Source organism: Rattus norvegicus, chromosome 10 (assembly GCF_036323735.1).
Source record: "Rattus norvegicus strain BN/NHsdMcwi chromosome 10, GRCr8, whole genome shotgun sequence".
Taxonomy (NCBI): domain Eukaryota; kingdom Metazoa; phylum Chordata; class Mammalia; order Rodentia; family Muridae; genus Rattus; species Rattus norvegicus.
In genome coordinates this window covers 60,705,557-60,729,486 of record NC_086028.1, presented here as the reverse complement: position 1 = coordinate 60,729,486, position 23,930 = coordinate 60,705,557, and the positions used below count along the sequence as shown (strand labels likewise).

At 41.0% G+C, this 23,930-nt stretch overlaps 1 protein-coding gene and 1 pseudogene across 3 annotated transcripts in view; one reads left to right on the top strand and one right to left on the bottom strand.

Moving 5' to 3' along the window:
- The window catches only part of Smyd4 (SET and MYND domain containing 4), a 46,318-nt gene that overhangs the window by 15,207 nt on the left and 7,181 nt on the right, over window positions 1-23,930 (bottom strand). For all 3 annotated transcript variants that reach the window (XR_005489742.1, XM_063268677.1, NM_001105810.1), the window contains 2 exons: window positions 5,398-5,542; window positions 1,625-1,714 (listed from right to left, as the gene is read on the bottom strand). Coding sequence is in view for 2 of the 3 variants with exons in the window: in XM_063268677.1 (XP_063124747.1) it covers window positions 1,625-1,714; window positions 5,398-5,542 (235 nt within the window). In the remaining variant the exon portion in view is untranslated. The remainder of the gene's footprint in view (window positions 1-1,624; window positions 1,715-5,397; window positions 5,543-23,930) is intronic.
- On the top strand, window positions 20,609-22,122 carry Rpl37-ps4 (ribosomal protein L37, pseudogene 4; annotated as a pseudogene).

Here is a 23,930-nt window from a genome sequence, read left to right as displayed (position 1 = left end):
TTTCATTATTTAGAGAATACTTTGTTAGTTTCTGTAGTCAAACCCATGTGGATAAGACTGAATATTTAATACAGTGCATTACTTCTATATAAGTGGAAAAATGGAGTTTAATGTGTCTAGACTGATATGGCTGTTAATTTCTGTACAGGGCCAATTTAAAAAGGTAAACTGGGATATGTTATTCTAAAGCTGACAGCACAGCTAAAGCATACCACAAAACTGATAAACACACAGGCTAATAGTAGCAGTGGCAGCAGCAGCAGTGGCAGCAGCAGCAGTGGCAGCAGCGGCGATGGCAGCTGCAACTTTTCTAGATTCTGCAGCCATCTGAACAAAATCAAAGACATTCTGCAACACTCTATGCTTTAAAAGAAGGAAAAAAAATCCCAGATTATTACTTTTTTTTTGTTTTTCAGGTTTTAGTAGGTCTGCAGCCCTCTGACTATCCAGTATTGACTATGTAGTTCAGGTTAGCCACAAACACATAGCATGCCTCAGCCTTCTACATGTTAGAATTATAGTTGTGTATCACCAGGCCCAGATAGATCCTTGTTTTCTGCTTAATTTGAAGGGCAGTGAGTGTGAACATTCAACTATTCCAATAGTCCTTAACTCCAGTGTGTAACCAATTTCTGTAAAAAGGCATACATGTGGGATATTTTAGAGCCTGTCCTTAGACACCTCTATTACACATGTCAGATAGCTCACAGGTATCTTCCTAAAACAGTTTGTTTTTTGAGATGGAATTTCTCTGTATAGCCCTGGCTGCCTAGACTCCCTCCGTAGACCAGGCTAGCCTCTAATTGACAGAGATCCACCTGTCTCTGCCTCCTGAGTGCTGGGATTATAGGCATGCACCAGTGCCTGGTCATAGATCTAATTTTTGTTATTTCCTGACTTACAATCCATGGACAGAATGCTCCACAGTTGTTGTTGCAGCAATTAGAGGACAGGGAGGAAGCCACTCACGGTAAGCGCCTCACTGCTGCTCCTGGGCGGAGCTGGGCACCTTTTACTTTCATACTGCCCATGGTTACTTCAGAAGAGCTGTGTCATCAGAGGGGAATCTAAAGCATGGCCTAATTCTTTAATATCTTCTCTCAAACTGCTATTCTGTGTGTATGTCTTTTGCCTGCATGTCTGTCTGTGCTTTCTGCCTGTAGAGGCCAGAATAGGATGTTACACCCCTTGGAAATGAAGCTACAGCCTGTGGTGAGCTGCTATGTCAGGGCTGGGAATCAAACCCAGCCTCTGGAAGAGCCATCAAGCCATCTTTCCAGTCTTTGTGCCTAGCTTATTTAGAAGAAGCAATGAACAAGGTAATATCTGGACACATTTGGAATCTAAAATGCCATTAGCAGCACATCTGGCTGATATGGACACCGAGGAGTACTGGTCTATTGGATCCAATCCATGCCCTGTGGACAATGCCATAGTTTTTTCTTGTCAACTAACACTATTTGTTGTGGTCAATTATGAGAGGTGACATGAGTCAGAAGAAACAATGGGTCTGGGTGGATATGAGCGTTTCCAAGCTAACTAATGTCAGTGTGTGCAGACAAACCGAGAGGAGCTCATTTTCCACTGGAGCCACAGGCAGGGCCCTCGGTACTTCAATACTCACTTCATGCTGACCCAGATGGAAGAGGGCGGCAGAGCGATTGGCATAGCACAATGAAATGTCCTCAGTGTTAGGCCTGGAATGTGACACTCCCTGAAAAACAAGGAGCCAGTCACAGGGATGAATGGGACTCAGCATCTTAGATAATGAGGATCTGCTACTAAAGACTGAACAGAATTAGGGAAAATACTGAGCCCTCTGCTCCACCTACTTCCCTTCAGCAAGCCTCCGAAGATCAACGAGGAAATAAAGATCCAACACTGACCACAGCAGGGTCAGACACAACTTCTGCCACTTCTGTCAGTTCATCCAAGCTCACCTGATCCCGCTGCCTCAATTTCTTAAGTAGCTGGATTACAGGCCTTTGCCACCAAGTCCAGTGTAAATAGACCAAACTCGTAACGTAACAAATGAAAGTGTAGTAACTCTGGAAGAAACTATGAAGAGTAAAAGTAATGCTGGAGGAATTCCATTCTAACTCCAATAAAGAAACCTAGGCATTGTTGGCTGTGGTGGCATGTGCCTTAATCCCAGCACTTGGGAGGTAGAGAAAGGTAGATCAGAAATTCAAAGCCAGCTTCTGCTACAAAGTTTAGGCTATCCTTGGCCACATGGAACCAGTCATAAAAAAAATAAAGACAAAAAATAAAGAAATAAAAAAATGAATAAGAAAAAGTAAAACAAAATAAACGAATAAAAAATAAACAATCAGGGGTTGGGGATTTGGCTCAGTGGTAGAGCGCTTGCCTAGGAAGCGCAAGGCCCTGGGTTCGGTCCCCAGCTCCGAAAAAAAGAAAAAAAAAATAAACAAACAAACTCATGAAACCAAAACTCTAGAGATCATAAAAGGATAATAAAACTTGAGTCCATAAGGGAGTTCTCTGTGTGTTCTAGGCTAGCTGAAGTACTTTTTCACCCATCAATTTGGCACTGAAAAATAAAACCAAGAACAGATTACCTGACAAAGGAGTGGGATAAAGAACATTCTCATTGGGGCTGGGGATTTAGCTCAGTGGTAGAGCGCTTACCTAGGAAGCGCAAGGCCCTGGGTTCGGTCCCCAGCTCCGAAAAAAAGAACCAAAAAAAAAAGAACATTCTCATTATGTCGCTAGTGGAAGTACACAGTAGTCTGATAACGAGCAGTACAATTTAGCAAGACAGAGCAAATGTTTTGCGGTAGGGTGCTAGGTTTTGAAGCCAGAGCTTCATGCATGGTAGGTAAGCATTATAACACCGATCTATGTCCTCAATTCTTAAAATTTAATATATTATATGTATTTTATTTATTTGCTTTGTATCACTCTCGAAGGCTTGGATATATTCTCTCTGACCCAGTACTTTGCTCTTCTACTAATTCATCGTGAACAAAAAATTAGTTGTACATAAATATTTATACAGAAAGAGGCTTATTATAGCATCATAATGCCAAATAATATGCCAATATTAGATCTTAAAATAAGTACATTTCTTCTCTGTAATAGAACACAGAGTTAGCTATGGAAAATTACTTGGAGCAGAAAATTTAATACTGTGAGAAAATGGGTAGAATAAATCGTTGGAGGGAAAGAGTAGGTTACAAAACAGTAAGTGCAGCATTATCCCCATTTTGTAAAAGAAAAACACATCCTCACAGGAAAAGCTCTGGCTGGCCAGATAGAGGCAGAAATGTTAACAGTACTTATCACTGGTTATGACTTTTTTTTTTACTCTTTATACTTCTCTATATTTTCCAAAGTAACATTTATTACTTTTACAGACAAAACAACAAGCATTACTTTAAAAAAGAAAGAAAATAGCAGCTCTCTATAAAATTGCAAAGCACCATAATCACCAAAATACCAGCTTCACGGAATAGGAAGTGCATCTCCTCTCCATCCACAGCAAGCCTTCATCACTTTTCTTCTTGAGACAAGGTCTTGTGTAGCCCAGGCTGGTGTCAAACTCATTTTAAAAGATTTATTTTACTTTTAAAATTATGTGTATGTGTGTGGTATGTGTGTGTGTGAATGTGGGTGCCTGTGGAGGCCAGAAGAGAGTTTTGGACTCCCTGCAGTGGGGAGTCCCACCTCCTGCCAGGGTCTCTGTCAGGGCAGCAAGTGCTCTCAAGTCCTGAGGATCTCTCCGGCCCTCCTTTCTTATTTTTACCCATTTTCACTGAGCAACTTTCCATGGGATAATGTTTAGGATGTAAAGGCATAAGACTGAAGCCAAATACTTTCTGACACCATTACAAAGAAGGGCTTTTACATGTTTGTAGAGTGAATGTTGTAGCTTTGATATTTTTAGGAAAGTTAATTCCAAGGGTTGAATACTGACTTTTAAAGATGCGGGACATGTACAGCACTCTCAGCCCCAAGGCTGGGAACAAAAACCTTGGCTATCATGCTTGCCAGGCAAGTTGTATAGCTTGGAGCTACACCTCACTTTTACCTTACATTTCTTTCTCTCCTTCTAGACAGGGTCTAGCCTCAACCTTGTTACAAAGCTAAGACTGGCTAGCCTTCCACTTCTGACCTTCTTCCTTTCCTGAAACTTGGATCATAGGAGTGTGTCAACCTACTAGGCTCATTCCATTCTTTTAATATATAAAACCTCAGATCAAGAGTTTGGCATATTTTTGCTTTAAGCCCATAGAGATCTCTGAAAAAGCAATATAAGGAAATTTCTCAGGGTTCCATGGAAGCCAGTCAGTAAGAGTAACACAGTGCTAAAAGCCTGAAGAGATAAGTCTGCAGTTAAGAACACTGGCTATTCTTCCAGAGAACATGGGTTCGATTCCCAGAACCCACATACAATCTGTAACTCTAGTTCCAGGGAATATGATGCCATCTTCTGGGCTTCTTGGGCACCAACCATACATGTGGTGCACATATATGTAGGTGAAAACTCATACATATAAAATAATAATTAAAACATATAGTTTGTCATGGTTAGTGTAAAGTATCTGTTGATTGTTATTAATAGCAATATGTTAACATATGACCAAGAAAATATAGCTTGACTAAGCTATAGCAAATTCACTCATTTTCTTTCTTTCTTCCTTTCTTCCTTTCTTCCTTTCTTTCTTTCTTCCTTTCCTTCCTTCTTTCCTTTCTTTCTTTCTTTCTTTCTTTCTTTCTTTCTTTCTTTCTTTCTTTCTTTCTTTCCTTCCTTCTTTTCTTTCTTTCTTAAAGCAATATCTAAGTCATTCTGGTTGCTTACTTTATTGAGACAGGGTCTCACTACATATCCCTGGCCAGACTGGAACTTGTTATGTAGACCAGGCTGGTCTTGAACTCAGAGATTCACCTGCCTCTGCTTCCTGAGTGCTGGAACTAAAGGCAAGTGCCACCATGCTCAGCCAAAGTCATTCTAGCTGTAAGCTAGCAAGGTGGCTAGCTAAAAATCTAGCTATTCACTAAATTAGAACTATCAAGCTAAAATTTTCATCAGTTCTTCAGACAAGTGGTGTGCAATTCAGTGAGAATCCCTGGCAAAGGGCCAATAAGCTTGTTGCTACTATGGGTTTGAAGGAATATGGGAAGAATCTTGCCGAAATTCAGGACATATAAACTTATCTTTTGTTTGCGAATATAATCAACAATAGAATTCTACTGTATTTTCCCCAAGTCCAATACGACCTACTAACAAGAAGAAACAAAAAAGCAAACCACCCAACCAACCAGCCAAGCAAAGCAATCGGTTGGCTATGAGCTGCACTCTATGAGCTGCACTCTATGAGCTGCACTCTGACTCCACCTTCTGTCTCATCCACCTGCTGGTGGGACGCGGGTTACCTTAGAGTACAGCACTGCAGCACCCATATACTCCTTCTCTTGGAACCTTTTGTTTCCTTCTTCTCTGTAGAAAAGGGGAGCACCAGAGTCCTTTTCCACGGAGCAACTACTAGAAAGTTGCTTCAAGAACATCTCGTCCTCAGGTCTTTGTGAAGAAAGAGGGAAACAAAACAGAGAAACCTGTTAGTCCAAGGAAGACTCTGGAGTCTCTGTACTTGAAATGGCAACAAGTGGCTGAGAGCGTAGTGCACACAGGGCTCTATGCACTACGTGATCCAATAGGGGAATCCTCCCTGATCTCAGAGACACAGGGACAGGGAGACCCACTCAGAGCAGAGAGTGCTAATGTCTGACTCTATCTCATACTCCGTGGTCAATGAATCATCACTTGGACCACACAGTCCAACAATGATAAATTACACAGAATCTTTGCACCAAGGAGTGCTCTCCAGTTTACACTATGTTGAAAATACTGAGGAGAGCTGAGGGGGTGGCTGAGCAGTTAACTGCATACACTGGAATTCTAGTTGTAGGCTAGCAAGGTGGCCCAGAGGACCGAGTTCACTTGGTGTTCACATCAGATGGCTCACAGCCATCTGCAGCTTTAGCTCCAAGGGCATCTTACATCTCTGACTTCTGTGAGTATCTGCACTTATGTGCGCATCTCCACATACAGAAACATATACACAATTAAAAACATAAAAATAAACTGCAGAAAAAGTGAGGATTGGGCATGGTTCAGACCTACACCATCCCAGCCATCAAGAGACTGAAACAGTAGGATTACCATCAGTTGGACGTTAGCCTGAGCAAGACAGTAAGCTTTTATTCTCCAAACACATGGGCACATAACACACACACACACACACACACACACACACACACACACACACACCACCCACACTACACAAAGGATATTAAAAGTATGTAGGGGGGGGGGGACTAGTGGCTCAACTTACAAAGGCATCTGTTACCAAATTTGCAACCTGAACTTGAATGGCATCCACATGATGGTAGGAGAACTCCTACAAGATGTCTTCTGATTTCTTTTTTTTTTTTTTTTTTTTTTTTTCCGGAGCTGGGGACCGAACCCAGGGCCTAGCAAGCGCTCTACCACTGAGCTAAATCCCCAACCCCGTCTTCTGATTTCTACATCAATGTGTACACACATAACCACAAAAAAATCAAATAATTAAAAAAAAAACTTGCTGAGTGTGGTGGTGCATGCCTTTAACCACAGAATGTGGGAGGCAGAAGCAGGGGAATCTCTGTGTGTTTGAGGTCACTCTGGTCTACATAGTAAATTCCATAACAGTCAAGGAAACACAGCGATATCTTGTCTCACAGTAAGTGGATAGATAATATATGAGGGCTGGAGAGATAGCTCTGTGTTTCAGCTCCCAACACCAAAACAGAAGCTTCCACCAGCCATACCTCTAGTTCCAAGGGATCCAGTATCACTCCCCTGGCTTCCATAGGCACCAGGCATGCACACAGTGAGCATACGTACATGTAGGCAAAACAATCATATACATAAAATAAAAATAAATTTAAAAATGAAGTGCAATACAACCTTTTTAGCTTGAAATAATTTTAGGTTTACTTGCAAACACAGCATAGGACTTCCTGTGTAATGTCCTTGCAGACTGCATAAGGGCTAACACCTCTTCATGTCCACTTTACAACTTGTCGTCCTCTGTGATGCACCCAGGGATTGTTGGCAACTTAAAAGGCATGTGCTACTACTCCCAGCTTCAATTTTCTTCTCAACGTGTCTTTGCATCTAACACATGCAGGCTTCAAACCTACAAGCCTCCTTCCTCAACCTCCTAAATGCTGGTAAAAGGCTATTTATTTATTTATTTATAAAGATTTGTTTATTTATTTTAAAGATTTATTTATTTATTTATTTATTTATTTATTTATTTATTTATTTATTGGTTCTTTTTTTCGGAGCTGGGGACCGAACCCAGGGCCTTGAGCTTCCTAGGCAAGTGCTCTACCACTGAGCTAAATCCCCAACCCCTATTTATTTATTATAAGCACACTGTAGCTGTCTTCAGACACACTAGAAGAAGGCATCAGATGTCATTACAGATGGTTGTAAGCCACCATGTGGTTGTTGGGATTTGAACTCAGGACCTCTAGAAGAGCAGTCAGTGCTTTTAATTGCTGAGCCACCTCTCCAGCCCTATTTTTTATTTTTTTATGTGCACGTATGTGCATGTGTGTATAAGTTTCCACAGAGATTAGAAGAGGATGTTGGATTTCCTGGAGCTGGAGTTACAGGGTGCTGGGAAGTAAGAGCAGCAAAAGCTGGGTGGCAGTGGTGACACACGCCTTTAGTCCCAGTACTTGGAAAGCAGAAGCAGAAAGACTTTTTTGAGTTCAAGGCCAGCATAGTCTACAAAAGCAAATCTATGACAACCAGGACTACACAGAGATAACCTGCCTCAAACTATCTCTACCCCACCCCCAAAAGAAAGAAAAGCAGCAAAGCCTCTTAGCCACTGACTCTCTTCAGTCCCATAAATGTTTTACTTATAATTTTACATATAAATAAAAACTACGTATATTTATCATATCAAATATTATATTTTCAAATCAGGAGAAATTATATTATATAAACTTCATCATATTTTTTTACCACAATACCACAAAGTAGAATATGAATAATAAAAGTAAGAACAAAAGAGACAAGATACTAGGTGTGGTGGTATACACCTTTAATTCCAACACTCAGGAGGCAGAGGCAGAGGCAGGTAGATTTCTGTGACTCTGAGGCCAGTCTGGTTTATATAAGAATTTCAGGCCAGGGGCTGGAGAGAGAGCTCAGCAGCTAATGAACACTGACTGCTCTTCCAGAGGTCCTGAGTTCAAATCCCAACAACCACATGGTGGCTCACAACCATCTGTAATGAGATCTGATGCCTTCTTTTGGTATGTCTGAAGATGGCTACAGTGTACTCAAATCCACAAAATAAATAAATTTTTAAAAAAAAATTCAGGCCAGCTAAATACACACAGTGAGACAGTCTCAAAAAACAAAAAAGCAAAACAAAAAAAAAAAAAACCCAAAAAAAACCCCACCAAACAAACCCCCTCACCCCCCAAAAATGACAAGAAAAAGTAAAGCTTCTCTTAAGTAACTTCAGCCAGAGAAGGAATCACAATTAAAACTACAACTTGCCCTCTTTAAAGATTTGCTTCTATAGGTCATGTGTATGCCACAGTGCATATGCAGAGGGCAAAAGACAACTTTCAGGGTCAGTTTCCTCTTAGTAACATGTGGGTCCCAGGAACTGAATTTATATCATCAGGTTTGACAGCAAGTACCTTTACACACACGAACGCACGCATGCATGCACACATATGCACACACACACACACACACACACACACACACACACACACACCCCATCTCCTCACCCTATGCCAATATGAGCACCAGCAGTAGGTATGGTCCTGCCCGTGCCTTAGCTCCAGCAAAGAGTCAGAGCAAAGACAGTAGGGGTCACTGGAGCCAGTCTCCATACTGGGTAGGGGATGGGGAGGAAGCAGCTCCATGTTCAAGATGATACCTTTCCTCAAAGGAACAGAATGTGTTTCTTTGATATGTGTCACAGAGGGTATATTCCAACTCTGGCATGCATTTTTTTTTTGTGGTGGTGGTAGATAAGTACATAAAATAAATTTGATAATAAAAGTATAAATTTTGTTTTGTTTTGCTTTGTTTGCAACAGGGCTTCTCTATGTAGCTCTGGCTGTTTTGAGTCTCATTATGTAGAACAGGATGGCTTAAAAGTCAGAGAGACCTTCCTGCCTCTGCCTCCTGAGTATCAGAACAAATATCACTCCCTATCACTGTGGCTGAGAGTGTATATTTTAATATGTGTGTAGCTGAAGTGAGCATAACAGTATACATCTTTAAAATAATTTATTTATTTTTATTTTATGTGCACTGGTGTGTTTGAGGGTGTCAGATTCCCAGGAACTTGAGTTGCAGACGTTTGTGAGCCACCATGTGGTTGCTGGGATTTGAACTCAGGACCTCTGGAAGAGCAGTCAGTGCTCTTCACCGCTGAGCCATCTCTCCGGCCCCGGAAGTATAAAGTTTAATGTGAACTCCACAGCTTCAGTCCTGAGAGCCTAGTGTAATTGTATAGAAGTTTACTGAGTTGTATAGACTTTGGGTCTGGTTAAATTTAGTGTATGATGTTTATATTATTTCCAAGGTATTTTATAATTAAATTTATAAAATTATTATTGGGGGGTGTTTTAAAACAGGGTTTCTCTGTGTAGCCCTGGCTGTCCTGTAACTTACTCTGTAGACAAGGCTCTCCTTGAAATCAGAGATCTACCTGCCTCTGTTTCCCAAGTCCTGAAATTAAAGCATAAACTACCATTGCCAGGCTAAATCATTATTAAAACAGAAAAAAACAGGTAGAGAACCTGACACCCTCCACTAGCCTCCATGTTACATGCGCACACAGGCATACACACCTGTATGAATCTCATACACCACACACACACACACACACACACACACACACACACACACACACACACACACAGTAGAAATAATTCTTACTATTAACACAGAACAGGCAAGCTTTTATTATATGATACATATTAATCAACACTTAAGTACATAATTATGCACATTTATCATATTGTGTAACCATCACTGATGTCTTTTGTTTCGTTTTGTTCTTTTGAGGCAAGGTTGCTCTGTATTGTCTTAGAACTTACTCTGTAGACCAGGCTGGTCTTGAACTCAATGATCTGCCTGCCTCTGCCTCCTCAGTGCTGGAATTAAAGGCCTGCACCACCACCTCTGGCTATCACTGCTGTCTTCTTCTTCTTTTTTTTTTAAGTTTATTTATTTTGTGCATGCATGTATGCATGTATAAGCATGTAATATATGCCATGGCACGCATGTGGATGTCAGGGGACAGGTTTTAGGAGTTGGTTCTCTGCTCCCACTGTGGGTTCTAGGGATTAAGCTCAGGTTGTTAGACTTGCATGGCAAGTGCCTTTGCCTACAGAGCCATTCTGCTGTCCCTCTTACAGGTTCCTTATATAAAGGGATCATAAAATACTGTGGGGGAGTGGATGAAGTCCTGAATGAACATGTTCTGTTGACACGTCTGTACTTCAGACCTATGGGGATTTGCAAAGCCTTTCTCTGGTCCTGTGAGGATGCTGATAGTATGTCTAAAAACTAGAAACCACAGCTCTCTCCTCTGGGATGACTGTAACCCCATACTGCTCCTCTACAAAGACTGCCCACCAAGACTAGCTAACCTGCCCACTTATGCTGTACACAATAAATGAACGGAGTTTCCAGGCTGTGGCATAGTAGATACCTGTCCATCAGTGAGAACACAGAGTACCCTAACAGCTTTTCTCTACACATGTCTGTTTTTCAGGTTTCCAGAACCAAGCCTTGCTGAATAGAGCATATCTGTCTGTTTTAAGGTTGGTTTATTTCACTTGATAAAAAATTTTCAAGTTTTAATATACACCAGCACATCACAGAATTTCAGTATTTAAAAAATGACTGAATAATATTTCATTATTCATTCATGTATTTGTATACATTTATGTATAGTAGTTTAAATAAAAATAGACACTATAGGCTCATATAGTTGAATGTTTAGTCATGGAGCAGCACTACTTGAGAGGGATTAGAAGGTGTGGCCTTATTGGAGTAGGAGTGGCCTTGTTGGAGGAAGTGTGTCACTTTGAGGTTCCAGCAACAAGGCTGCTCTGATCACATCCAAAGACCTTCTAAGTCTATGTGATCTGGCTGGAATTCAGACATGCCCTTAATACATACTTTTAATCCCAAACAATGAAGGTAAAGTTAGTTTGCAAAAGGAAGCATCCATGTTTGAAAGTGATGTCTAATTAAGAGGCAGATAAAGTGACGAGTCAGAGAAATATCTGACAGAATAGTGTGCCCAACTCTCACACGAGCAGAGAGGAAAGAGAGGCAGCATAAGAGGGAGCATTGCAGAGGGAGAGAGGAGGGAGAGAGAGGAGGTTTTATTGAGGCATCTGTACAGAGACAGGTTGCAGAGATAGGAAGGTGAAGACAGAACGAGCCAGAGAATGGGAAAGAGCCAGAAGAGTAGGACAGATTGCCAGCATTGGTAGCAGGCTAAGCAGAGCATTTTAGTCAGAAACTGAGAGAAGTCAAGCTGAATCAGTCATCTTGGAGAGGAGTTTGAGCAACAACAGCTGGGTTAAACTAGCCAACAGAATTCAGGAAGAACTAGAAAAGGTGAGCTTATTCAGCAGTAAGTCTCAGAGGCTTAAAACATTCTAGGCCTAGATCAGACTGTACAGAGGCCATGTGAAACTGTTGTTTTGAGCTTATAATGAGCTTATAAAATGTAACACAACTTTGAACCTAACTATCAACATCCTTCTGTAACTCTCCTTTTGTATAACATTTTATCTATGAGGTAATTTTCTAAAGAACTTTTGTTTATACAGGTATAAAATGGCTGAGAGAAAAGAAATAAGATGGTGGCATCTGGGCCTCTGCCTCATCCACCCACCAATATACGTGGGTGTGTGTATATCCACATACATACATATATATATGTGTGTGTGCATGTGTATATATGTGTGTGTATCTATACATACATACATACATACATACATACATACATACTTACATACATGTAGGGGTATATGTGTATGTATAAAGTATGCATGAACACGTGGAGTTGATGAGACAAGTGGTTGGGTTCTGGTCAGAATGGGTGTGTGCATATGTCTAGGTATGTGCTTGAATTCCCCCTTTCTTCTTTTTCTTTTCTCTCTCTCTAGTTCACAAAGAGTTAACGAACTCTAGGCGTCTTGCCTGGCCAGCAAAAGGTCCTTGAACTAGAGAAATAAGAAGCCAGTGCTTATTAATGCACAAGTAGTAAGATTATAAGGCCAGGGATCATCAGTCTTTATAGCCTTCATTCTACTCTGTTCTACCTCAGCTTGTTCTCCAGTGGGAGGCTGCTCTGACACTGCATGCCACCATGCTCCCCTCAATGATGACAATGAACTAACCCTCTGAAACTGTAACCCAGAGCCAATTAAATGCTTCCCTTTATAAGAGTTGCCGTGGCCATGGTCTCTTCATAGTAATAAAACACTGACTAAGACAATGTGTTTTCCGCTTCTGACTACTGTGGATAATGCTGCTATTAACACTGGTGTGCAAGTATCTGCTCACATCCTGCTTTTGGTTCTTTGGGGTATAAACCCAGAAGTGGGATTACTGAATCATACAATAATTCTCTAACTTTCAAGCAATTTTCCACAATGGTTGTATCATTTTACATTCCCACTGGCTATGAGAAGGGTTCCCACTTCTACACATCTTCACCACCATTTCTGTTTTTGTTTTTGAGTAACAGCTGTCTAACGACCATGAAGTGGTATCTTATCTCAGTGTTGATTTGCATTTCCCTGATCATTAATGTTGAAAGGCATAATTTCATATGTTTATTGGCTGTTTGTGTATCATCGTCTTTGGAGATGTTGATTCAAGTTATTTGCTTGTTTGAATTGGAGTTTAAAATTGTTGTTGCGTTGTAGGAGTTCTTCATTAACTCTGGATATTAATACTCTGATGAAATGATTAAAAAGTATTTGCTTCCCTTTTTGGGCTTCCACTTGGGGCTGTGTTTTTATTCTTTTGATACTCTTTTGATTCTCAACAGTTTAATCTGGATAAAGCCGAGTTTATTTTTTCTTTTAATGGCTATACTATTGACACATCCAGTAATCACTGCCAAACCCAGTCACGAAGTTTCTTTTAAGAGATTTATAGTTTTAGCTCTTTAAGTTTGTAATGTTTGTTTCACTTAATTTTGTATATTGTATAAAAGTCTAATTTCATCCTTTTCCATATGGCTTGTAACTAGTATACAAAGAGCTAAATTTCTCCTTCCTCAAGTCTTTTTTTTTTTAAAGATTTATTCATTTATTATATATAAGTACACTGTAGCTGTCTTCAGACACACCAGAAGAGGGCATCGGATCTCTTTACAGATGGTTGTGAGCCACCATGTGGTTGCTGGGAATTGAACTCAGGACCTCTGGAAGAGCAGTCGGTGCTCTTAACCTCTTAACCGCTGAGCCATCTCTCCAGCCGCCCCCCTTTTTAAGATAGATTTATTTATTTATTTATTTATTTATTTATTTATTTATTTATTTCATGTATGTGAGTACACTGTAGCTGTCTTCAGACACACCAGAAGAGGGTATCAGATCCCATTACAGATGGTTGTGAGCCACCATGTGGTTGCTGGGAATTGAACTCAGGACCTCTGTGCTCTTAACCACTGAGCCATCTCTCCAGCCCTTCCTCGAGTCTTAACCTCTGATGTGTAGCAATTTCTTCAGAGGAAAACGTCTACCTTGGTGGAAAGCTCCTGAAACACAGGATGTTGCATAGAGGTGAAATAGTCTATCCTACAGAGAAGCTTGCTAAACACAGGAAGTACACGACGCAGCAGCTCTAGTAAGTGTGTGAAACTGACTGGAGGCACCAGGTGCCTCCTTCCTTATGCATATAGAAGCTGTAAGGATTGGAGAGAGACACTGTCAGGTCAGTTCAGCTGCCTAGCTGCACAGAAGAGGCTCAGACCCACTGGGCTGGCTCCAAGGGACACTCCCCTTCCTGTTGAGCTACCTGTAGGTTGTGCAGTGAACTCTAGGTTTCTAGCTTTCATGAGTTTTCTATGCTAGGTGAGCTTTTAGAGATAAGGATGCCATACAACACCCTTCCTCATTCATTGTCTTAGGGTTATGTTGAGGTTTTACTGCTGTGAACATATACCATGACCAAAGCAACTCTTTTTTTTTTTTTTCCTTTCTTTTCTTTTTTTCGGAGCTGGGGACCGAACCAAGGGCCTTGTGCTTGCTAGGCAAGCGCTCTACCACTGAGCTAAATCCCCAACCCCCAAAGCAACTCTTATAAGGACAACATTTAATTGGGGATGACTTACAGGTTCAGAGGTTCAGTCTGTTGTCATCAAGGTGGGAACAGGGCAATATCCAGGCAGACATGGAGCAGGAGGAGCTGAGAGTTCTACATCTCCATCTGAAGGCCACCTCATGTGGTTAGGACAAGGGTCTTACTGCACACCCCCACAGTGAAACACCCACTCCAACAAGGCCACACTTCCTAAAAGTGCCATTCCCTGGTCCAAGCATATTGGAACCACTACAGGTTACTATTGTTGCGAAGAGATACCATGACCAAGGTTAAGTATAAAAGAAAGCATTTGACTGGAGGCTTGCTTACAGTTAACTCCTGAACATCGTGGTGGGAAGCACACAGGCTTGGCACTAGCGTAGTAGCTGAGAACTCTACATGTTGCAGGCAGAGAGAGACAGATCCCCCTCTCTCACTCTCTTTGAGAGACTGGATTTGGCATGAAATTGTGAAACCTCAAAGCTCCTAAGACAAACTTCCTAATCTTTCTAAACGGTTCTACCAACTGGGGACCAAATATTTAAATATATGAGCCTACTGCGTATTCTCATTCAAACTACCTCCCACTTCCCAACCCCTTTCTCTCCTCCTTCCCTCCACTCTCTCTCCCTCCTATTTAGTGAGACCAAGAGAAGAAAAGCCTCCTAATGGAGCCAGCTTGCAAAGTGGGAAATCCTTACTTTGGCCTTAGACTAGGTACAAAGTTTGACTGGAAGTGACAATTTTGTAACTAGCATTCATCTATATTTATGTTTATGTTTTCCTAATCATCTCAAAGAAAATGTAGCTGGATGTGGTGGTATGCACCTTTAATACCAGCACTCAGGAGACAGAGGCTAGCCTGATTTACATAGTAAGTTACAGGCTAGCTAGGGCTACATAGTAAAATCATGCCTCAAAAAAAGAATAGAAAAGAAAGAGGAGCAGCAGCAGCAGCAACAACAAATACAGCAATCACCAGTGTTTACCTTTAGATATTTTTAGCCATCACTGGGAGTGAAGATATTCTCTTGGATAACAATATTACAGTTCGAATGTGGCAAGAACTGTTTTGGAAAGTCGTGATGGGCACCCTTTGTACGTAAGGCCTAGCTGGCAGATATACACAGCATCCTTACTTTATATAAGTGACAAGAGCAGAGAGACAGAGAAGAAGCTCCTGGTTCATTCTGAGACGATCACACTCTGATTCTAAGAGTCAACAAGGAGAATAGAAGAGATATGTAGGTTAATATTATTTATAACTATCATTATAGAAAATCTTACACTAAAAGATTAAGAAAGATGATCATTTCTCTCAAAATATCTTTTAAAATTTGATAAAGGTCAATGTATATTTGTGATGAAAAATGTTAGTGTTAGGAACATAGGGCAACTTCCTTGAACTGAAGCACGCTGCATACTATAAGTCTATGGTAAATACTTAAATGTGTATTAGTACTCAACACAGTGTAGATGTGTGTCTACATTATGAAAGTTAAAAAGTAAGATGTGCAACTACTGGATCAGAGGAATACTCTGTACAGATATCATCATTTAACCTAAACATGCCAAGTAGAGTGCCATAAAAATGAAATGATGTTGAAGAATGGTGAAACAGTCATTCATATAGCAATTTAAAAAAATTCTACCTTTTATTTATACTCCTAACCATCAATTATGGTATGTAATTGGGAGAAAATGTTTATACACAATACCAACCAAGGAAACCTTACAAGTAAAAATAAATCTAACAGGAAATGTGCAAGACTGATATAAAGAAAACTATAAACCTTTACTTAAGGACATAAAAGAAAGCCCAAGTAAGTGGCAAGAAAACCTTTGCTGCGGATGAAAACACTTAATATTGTAAAGTTGTCAGCTCTCCCTAAATGAATCTATAAATTTAACACAATCCCAATCAAGGACCCAACAACACTTTTTATGAAACACAACAAGCCAGTTCTAAAGTTCACATGGGCAAATGTCCATGGCATGACAAAGGCTCTGAAAACCATAATGGCTGTGCTGTGTGCATCCCGGCTTCATTATTAGCTAAGAAATCACACTTGTATGGGAGGGCTCCCTGCTTTTTGAGTGCTCCTTTCCTTCTACTAGTAAATCTCAGTGGGGACACTGTTCCTTGAGAAGAAACAGGGTTGACCTCTAGAACATATGAAGTTTGGGCCATCAAAAATGAAACTGAGCATCTTTGACCAAAGTGAAACGTGAGAGATCAAGGTTAGGCCAATCTATTCCCAAGGCTGGGCATAGTGGCCAACACCTTTACTCCAAATACTCAGGAGGCAGAAGCAGGAAGACTTTCATGTGTTCAAGGCCAGCCTGATCTACAAAGTGAGTTCCCAGACAGCAAGGGCTACATGGTGAGACCCTTTTTTGAAAAATAAAATAAGGACTTCCCAGAACGTTTCAATGAAATTCTCCAGAAAGAAGGTCTTCTTCTCTAGGGCTAGTAATCTATGAGTATATCCTGGGCTAAGTATGGGTGCAGTATTACCAAATGCAAAGTCTGTTGGTTGTTGAATAAATATGGAGTCTGACGGCATGTCCAAGCCTCGATGTACAAGCTAGCCTGAAAATATATATCTGCTTTTGAAAATTTTAGTTTCATAGTTACAAATTTCAAATTTGAGCTGGGTTTTTGTTAAGCTGAAACTCAAAGAGTTATAAAATGAATGAAGTCATAGTAATTAGATCTTTGTTTTGGCACGCAGACTCTGTAAACAAATTTAAAAAGTAAGCAGTAACGTCAGTAAGATCGGCATCTTGAAGCACTGGGGAAAAGATGGGTCATTCAATAAATGCTGTACAAAACTGTCTTCCTCAAAAAAAAAAAAAAAAAAAAAAAAGGTAAATACCATCCTAGTTTGCTCTCTGCTGCTATGGTAAAACAGTGATAGCAGCAACCCGGGCAGGAAAGGGTTGATAAATGTGTATCACTGAGTAAAGTCGGGATTGGAGCTCATTAAGCTGGATCTGGAGGCAGGAACTGGAAGAAGGCTGCTGGAGCCTTGTTCCCAGGCGTATACAGCTACCATTCTTCTCATGATCGCCTGCCTAGGTGTAGGGCTGCCCACAGTAGAAGACGCCCTCCTACAGCAATGGATCAAGAAAACGCTCCCACAGGCATGTCCGCAGCTAATCCATTGAAGGCAATTCCTCAATTCAGATTACCTTTCCTTTATGTCTAGGTATGTGTCATGTTGACAAAAACTGATCCATTATATATGGCATTAATTTCAGATGTATATGCATATTGTAATATCACATTGTGGTCTGAAGGAGAATGGACTTCATTGCTTAGTCACCAGGGAATGGAACTGTTTGAGAAGGATTAGGAGATATAGCCTTGTTGGAGGAGGTGTGTCACTGAGAGTAGGCTCTGAGGTTTCAAAAGCTCACACCAGGCCCAGAATCCCCCTCCCTCCTCCCTCCCCTACGTGTAGATCAGGATGTAAAGTTCTCAGCTCCTTCTCCAGCACCATTGCCTTCATGCCACCACACTCCCTGCCACGATGATAATGGACTAAAGTCTCTAAGACTGTAAGCAAGCCATTAGATACATGTTTTCTTGTATAAGGGTTGCCTTGGTTCATGGTGTCTCATTGCAGCAGTAGAACACTGACTAAGACAACACCTTAGGTACACATAATTTTTATCTACTAGTTATATGTCAATGAGCTAGAAAATTTTCAGATGGATTTAAGAGTTGAAAGTATAAAATGGGGTTGGGGATTTAGCTCAGTGGTAGAGCGCTTGCCTAGCAAGCACAAGGCCCTGGGTTTGGTCCCCAACTCTGAAAAAAAGAAAAGAAAAAAAAAAGAAAGTATAAAACATTAGAAGAAAATACACTTTTATAATCTTGATGTAGAATAGATTATAATCAAGACATATAATTCAGAAGCTGTAAAGGAAAATGACAAGTCAGCCATGTGGTACACACTAGTAATCCCAGTGTTTGAGGCTGAAGGAGGAGGATGGCCATGAGTTTGAGGTCAGCCTGGGCTATATGACAAATACCAGACCAGCAAGGACTACATAGCAAAACCTTATCTTAAACACCAAAGTTGGATATGGTGACACATACCTATAGTTTAAGTACTAGAGAGGCAGAGGCAGGATTACTATGGGTTCAAATTCAGCCTGTTTTACACAGCAAGTTCTGCAACAGGTTTACATAGAAAAACTTGGCCCCAAAAAACAAAAACAAACACAACAAACCAAAAAACCAACCAACTAACCAACAAACCAAGAGACTAGAAAGATTGACCAACAGTTAAGAGCAGTTATTGCTCTTGCAGAGGACCTGGGTTCAGTTCCCAGTACATACAATTATCTGTAACTCCAGTTCCAGGGGATCTAATGCCCTTTGCTAATGTCTGTAGGCACGAGACACTCATGTGATGCACAGACATATGCAAAATAAACCTAAAAAAATACACTCAAAAAACCACAACCCAGCCCAAATAATAGATGTTTGTGTGAATACACACACACACACACACGCATACACACACAATTTGCCAGTGCTTAAATCCCTATATAATATGGTATAGTAGTTGCATGTAACTTGAACATTCTTGTTTATTCTTCACATCATGTCTATACATGTGTGAGGGATGGTGGGGTTGGGGGTGATGGTGCTGGAGACTAAGCCCAGGCTTTTACATATGCTAGGTAAGATCTCTACCATTGGCCCCATATACTACTTACAATAGCTAAGATAATATAAATACCATATCTATATACATAGTTGTTATGTTGTAAGGCCCAGTGCCTAATGACAAAAGAGCCTATACATGTCCAGTACAGATGCATCCTAAGGCTACCTACCTAAGCTATAACAAATGAAGAGAATAAAGGGCCACGGAGATGGTTAAGAGCATTGGATGCTGTTTCAGAGCACCTGGGTTCAATTCCCACCCCCCATGTTGTGGCTCACAACTTTCTATAACTCCAGTCCTGGGGAATCTGTCAACTTTTCCCAGCCTCCATGGACACCTGACATGCACATGGTACACGACAACACATGCAGATAAAATATTCAGACACAAAAAGTTAAAAAACAAAATCAGATGCAGGAAATAATGTTCAGACACGGAGTGCTGTCTAGAGGATGTGTGTCAAGCGGGAAGTTCTAAGTGGGTGTGCCTACACATGACAGGTACATGAACTCAGTCCAGTGTGATGCAATTCAAGTTTGGCTCTTGAGAAGTTGCTGGGATTCATTCCCATGCTTAAATTTTTTCATCTAAAGGTTGCATGAACCTAGGTATGCAGGACATGTGGATATGGATGGCTGACTGTGCAATGAAAGACACCATTAAATTTTAAGATTAAAAAAAAAAAACAGAAACATTAGTAACATATATAGTGAAGTATATCAAATATTTAAGCAGCCAGACTTAGACAGATGTAAGATGTCCCACTAACAAAATAGATAAAGGACACAAATTGAACAGAGGAAATACAAATGGGCCGTAATGGCAGAAAAGGAATATTATTTCATTTGTGGTCAGAAAACTGTGGATTAAACACCAGCCTTTTTTGCCTTTGTTCATTTTATATGTAGTGGTCCTGGGGACCAAATCCAGGGAAGAAGTGCTGCTTTGGAACATTGGGAGCATCTCTCATGCACTGTTTATGGTGAGCTGACAAAGGCTTTCTGAGCACATATGGCGCTATCTATTCATTTTATGATGCCCATAGCCATGGGTGGAGCAATTCTCTGTCTAAGAGTCTATCTGAATTTCTTATGTGCTGAAAAACACACATAAAGATTGTTTACTGAAGCACTATTTACAATAGTGAAACAAAACCAAACAACACCAAAAAGTGCTTAATTGCTCATCAGTAGAAAAAAGAACAACTAAATTGGGACATAACTCTATTATTCTAGTTCTATCACATGACTATTAAGAAGATTAAGGTGTGATGTTGAAAAGCCCTCTAGAACAACACACACAATGTAATTGAATAGAGAATAGAGAAAAAGATATAATGTATTTATGTACAAACGTGCAAACACACAGAAGGACTAGAAAGCTCTCTGACTATATATCTTTGAAAAGAAGGAGCACAGTGTTATGGTCTACAAATGAAAAGTTCCCCAAACTCCTGAGGGGGAGGCTCAACACAGATTCAGAGATACACTCTTAGGAAGCGACTAGACCAGGCTAGATCAGGAATGCTCTGATCTAATCAATGGATTAATCAACTGAGAGATAATAATCTGAAGGCAACATTTCCAGGAGACAGAAACAAAACAAGGTGAGACCTAACTGGAGGAGGTTTGTTACCAGAGCATGTCCTTGAAGAGCCTACCTCATCCTTGGTCCTTCCTTTCCTCTGCTCCCTGGCTGTGATAGTATTTATTTGACTGATGTAGTTGTCACCTTGGGGCTTACTGCCTCCAGCAGCTAACTTAGGCCCAGCCCTTCTAGCTTCATACAATCTAATCTAAGCCTAGAGCGTTCTGGCCTCTGGGACTTGCTACAGAGATCACCCTTTCTTGTTTTTTTTTTTTTTTTTTTCTGAACCCTAGCTGGCTGGTTCAACTAGGCTGTTCTGGCTCAAACTCCTCTCCCAGCTGATTTATTCATAATCTGTCTTTTCTCTTGGCCTCTGAATTGCTCTGCTTGCCCTCAAACTAACTCTAGCAATCTTTTTTAATCTCCCGTCTCCTTTCTATTCTCTTGCTAGTTTTGTCTTTACCTGTGTCTAGCTTGTTCTCTCTTCCACCCTTCTCTGTAAAGCTCTCCTGGTAAAACTGCCTCCTTCTCTCTCTCTGTGCTGCTAAACTCTCCCTCTCAAATCTACTGCATGGATCTCCATGAACACTACTGTATTCCTGTATGGTCCTCTCTCCTTGTGCTGCTTGTCTCTACCTTAAGTAGCTTCCCTTTCCTCTCTTTTTTCCTGAGAGTTGGGTATATCCTATTTTGTCAAATCTTTCTGTTTCATCACTTTGTCTGCCACCCAACTAGACATCACTTTCAAACAGGGGTGCTTCCTTCTACAAACCAACTTTACCTTCACTGTTTCAAGTTAAAGGTGAGCACTAAAGTTGTGCCTGTTTTCCAGCCAGAGAGTAAAGGTGTGTGCTAAGGCTAAGCGACACTCTAACTAGAAACAGGTTTTTTTCCCCATAAATAACACAGTTTTGGGGTTCACAGTTTGATCAACTATCCTGAAACACCTGGCTACTATGTGGTGAACAGAGTGCAGAGACCTAAGGATGGGCTCCTGAGGTTTCAGATGGGAATGAGCACTTTCTCGGGATTGGATTGGAGTCATTCCTGTGACACTGTGATGCAGAACTTGACTACATTTTGTCATGCCTTGAGACTGAGGAAGGCTGAGCTTAAAAGCAATGGATTAATACACTGCAATGAGCTCTTTGGCCTCACCAGTAGAAGCAAGATGACGAAAGGAACGTCATCCTTTGGAAAGCGCAATAAGACACACACGCTGTGCCGCCGCTGTGGCTCCAAGGCCTACCACCTTCAGAAGTCGACCTGCGGCAAATGTGGCTACCCTGCCAAGCACAAGAGAAAATATAACTGGAGTGCCAAGGCTAAGAGGCGAAACACTACCGGGACTGGTCGGATGAGGCACCTACAGATTGTCTACCGAAGATTCAGACATGGATTCCGTGAAGGAACAACACCTAAACCAAGGGGGCAGCTGTTGCAGCATCCAGATCATCTTGAGGATTTCAATCGGTCATAAAACAAATGTTCCAGTTTCAAAACTGTAATGGGATCTGATGCCCTCTTCTGGTGTGTCTGAAGACAACTACAGTGAACTCAGCATATATAAAATAAATAAATAAATAAATAAATAAGTAAAATCTTTTTAAAAAATTAAAAAAAAAAGCAGAGTAGAAAGGACAGCTTTGGCAGTAAGGGGGATCTTCATATACAACTTAGTTTTATAGTTAGCTTTTGTGTTGCTGTGACCAAAAACCTGCTGGAAACTACTTCAGAGGAAAATGTATTCTGCCTCATGGGTTCAGAGGGCTCCTTCATCAACTTCAGGGAAGACAAGATGGAACAGCTCACCCTGCCGGCAGGAGGGTGTGGGAGAGGACAGAAAACAGCTGCCTACAGCCTGACAGGCCTACCAACTGACCTACCTCTGTCAGCAGGCCCTACATCTTAATGGATCTACAGTTTGTTAAAAGAATACTACCAACTAGGAACAAAGTATCAAACCACCAGTTTGTAGGGGATAAAAATACAAGGAACACATCTCAATAGAAGTGCATCCCAAGATGTGGTCAAGAAAACCACAGTTGTTAAAAAGATTAATGCTGGTCAGGAGTGTTGGACACTGTTAATTCCAGCACTTATAAGAAGAGAGAAGCAGGTTGATCTCTGTGAGTTCAAGGCAAGCCTGGTCTATATAGCTCTAGAAGGGCCAGAGTTACATAGTGAGAACCTGTCTTAAAGCAATCAAAACCAAAACATTATTTTAAAAAAAGGGGTTGGGGATTTAGCTCAGTGGTAGAGCGCTTGCCTAGCAAGTGCAAGGCCCTGGGTTCGGTCCCCAGCTCCGAAAAAAAGAACCAAAAAAAAAAAAAAAAAAAAAAGCATTTCTGAGGCTTTGGGTTCAATCCCTATGACCCCAAACAACCAAACAGCTCTCCTCAATCCAAACCAAACTACAAAATTGGGGCTAGTGAGATGGCTCGACATATGAAAGTGCTTCCCCAAAAGATGGACAACTGTAGTTTGATCCCTGGGGACACACACAGTGGGAAGAGAGGACCAATTCCTATAAGTTACCTGTACCCTGACCTCCACACATATGCCTCCCACAAGTAAAAACTAGATATAATAGAAAAGAAAGAAATCTACAGCTGCACATGGTCACGCATGCCTACAATCCACCACTCCAGAAGCTGAAGCAGGGTGATTATCAGTTTGAGATCACATGGCCAGACAGGGAGGGCTACATAGTGTGAACTGCTTTAAAAAAATAGAAATCAATTAAGCAACAGTAACAGTAACAACCACTACAACAGAAACCCAAGAGTACTTTGTAGTAAGGACAATACCAAAAATGTTCCTTTAAGGACAGTTCTGGAATTGCAATATCTTTCCAAGTGCCCAGGGATATAGAAATATTTGGAAAACTTTCCCTGGAGAAATGAGCACCAGGGTACACTGCTCTCAGAGCCGCCCATCAAGTTGTTTATCCTGGATCCATTTCAGCCTTCCCAACTCCTCAGGCATTCAATGGCCACTTCTGTAGTAGCCAATGTCCAACTGCTCAGACATTCAACGGCCACTTCTGTAGTAGCCAATGCCTAAGAAGGCTAAACTACTGCTCAAATGGCCGTGGAACCTGGCATTATCCCCCTGTGACTGATCTTGTAGTTATGCGGAATACAAGAATTATAGCATCATGAAAGCTTCCACCAAGATCCTCACCCAGTCACCTCTTAAAGGTTGGATCCATCAACTAAAATCACATGCACCTTTGGGGTGATAAGTTATATTCAGATCATGGCTTT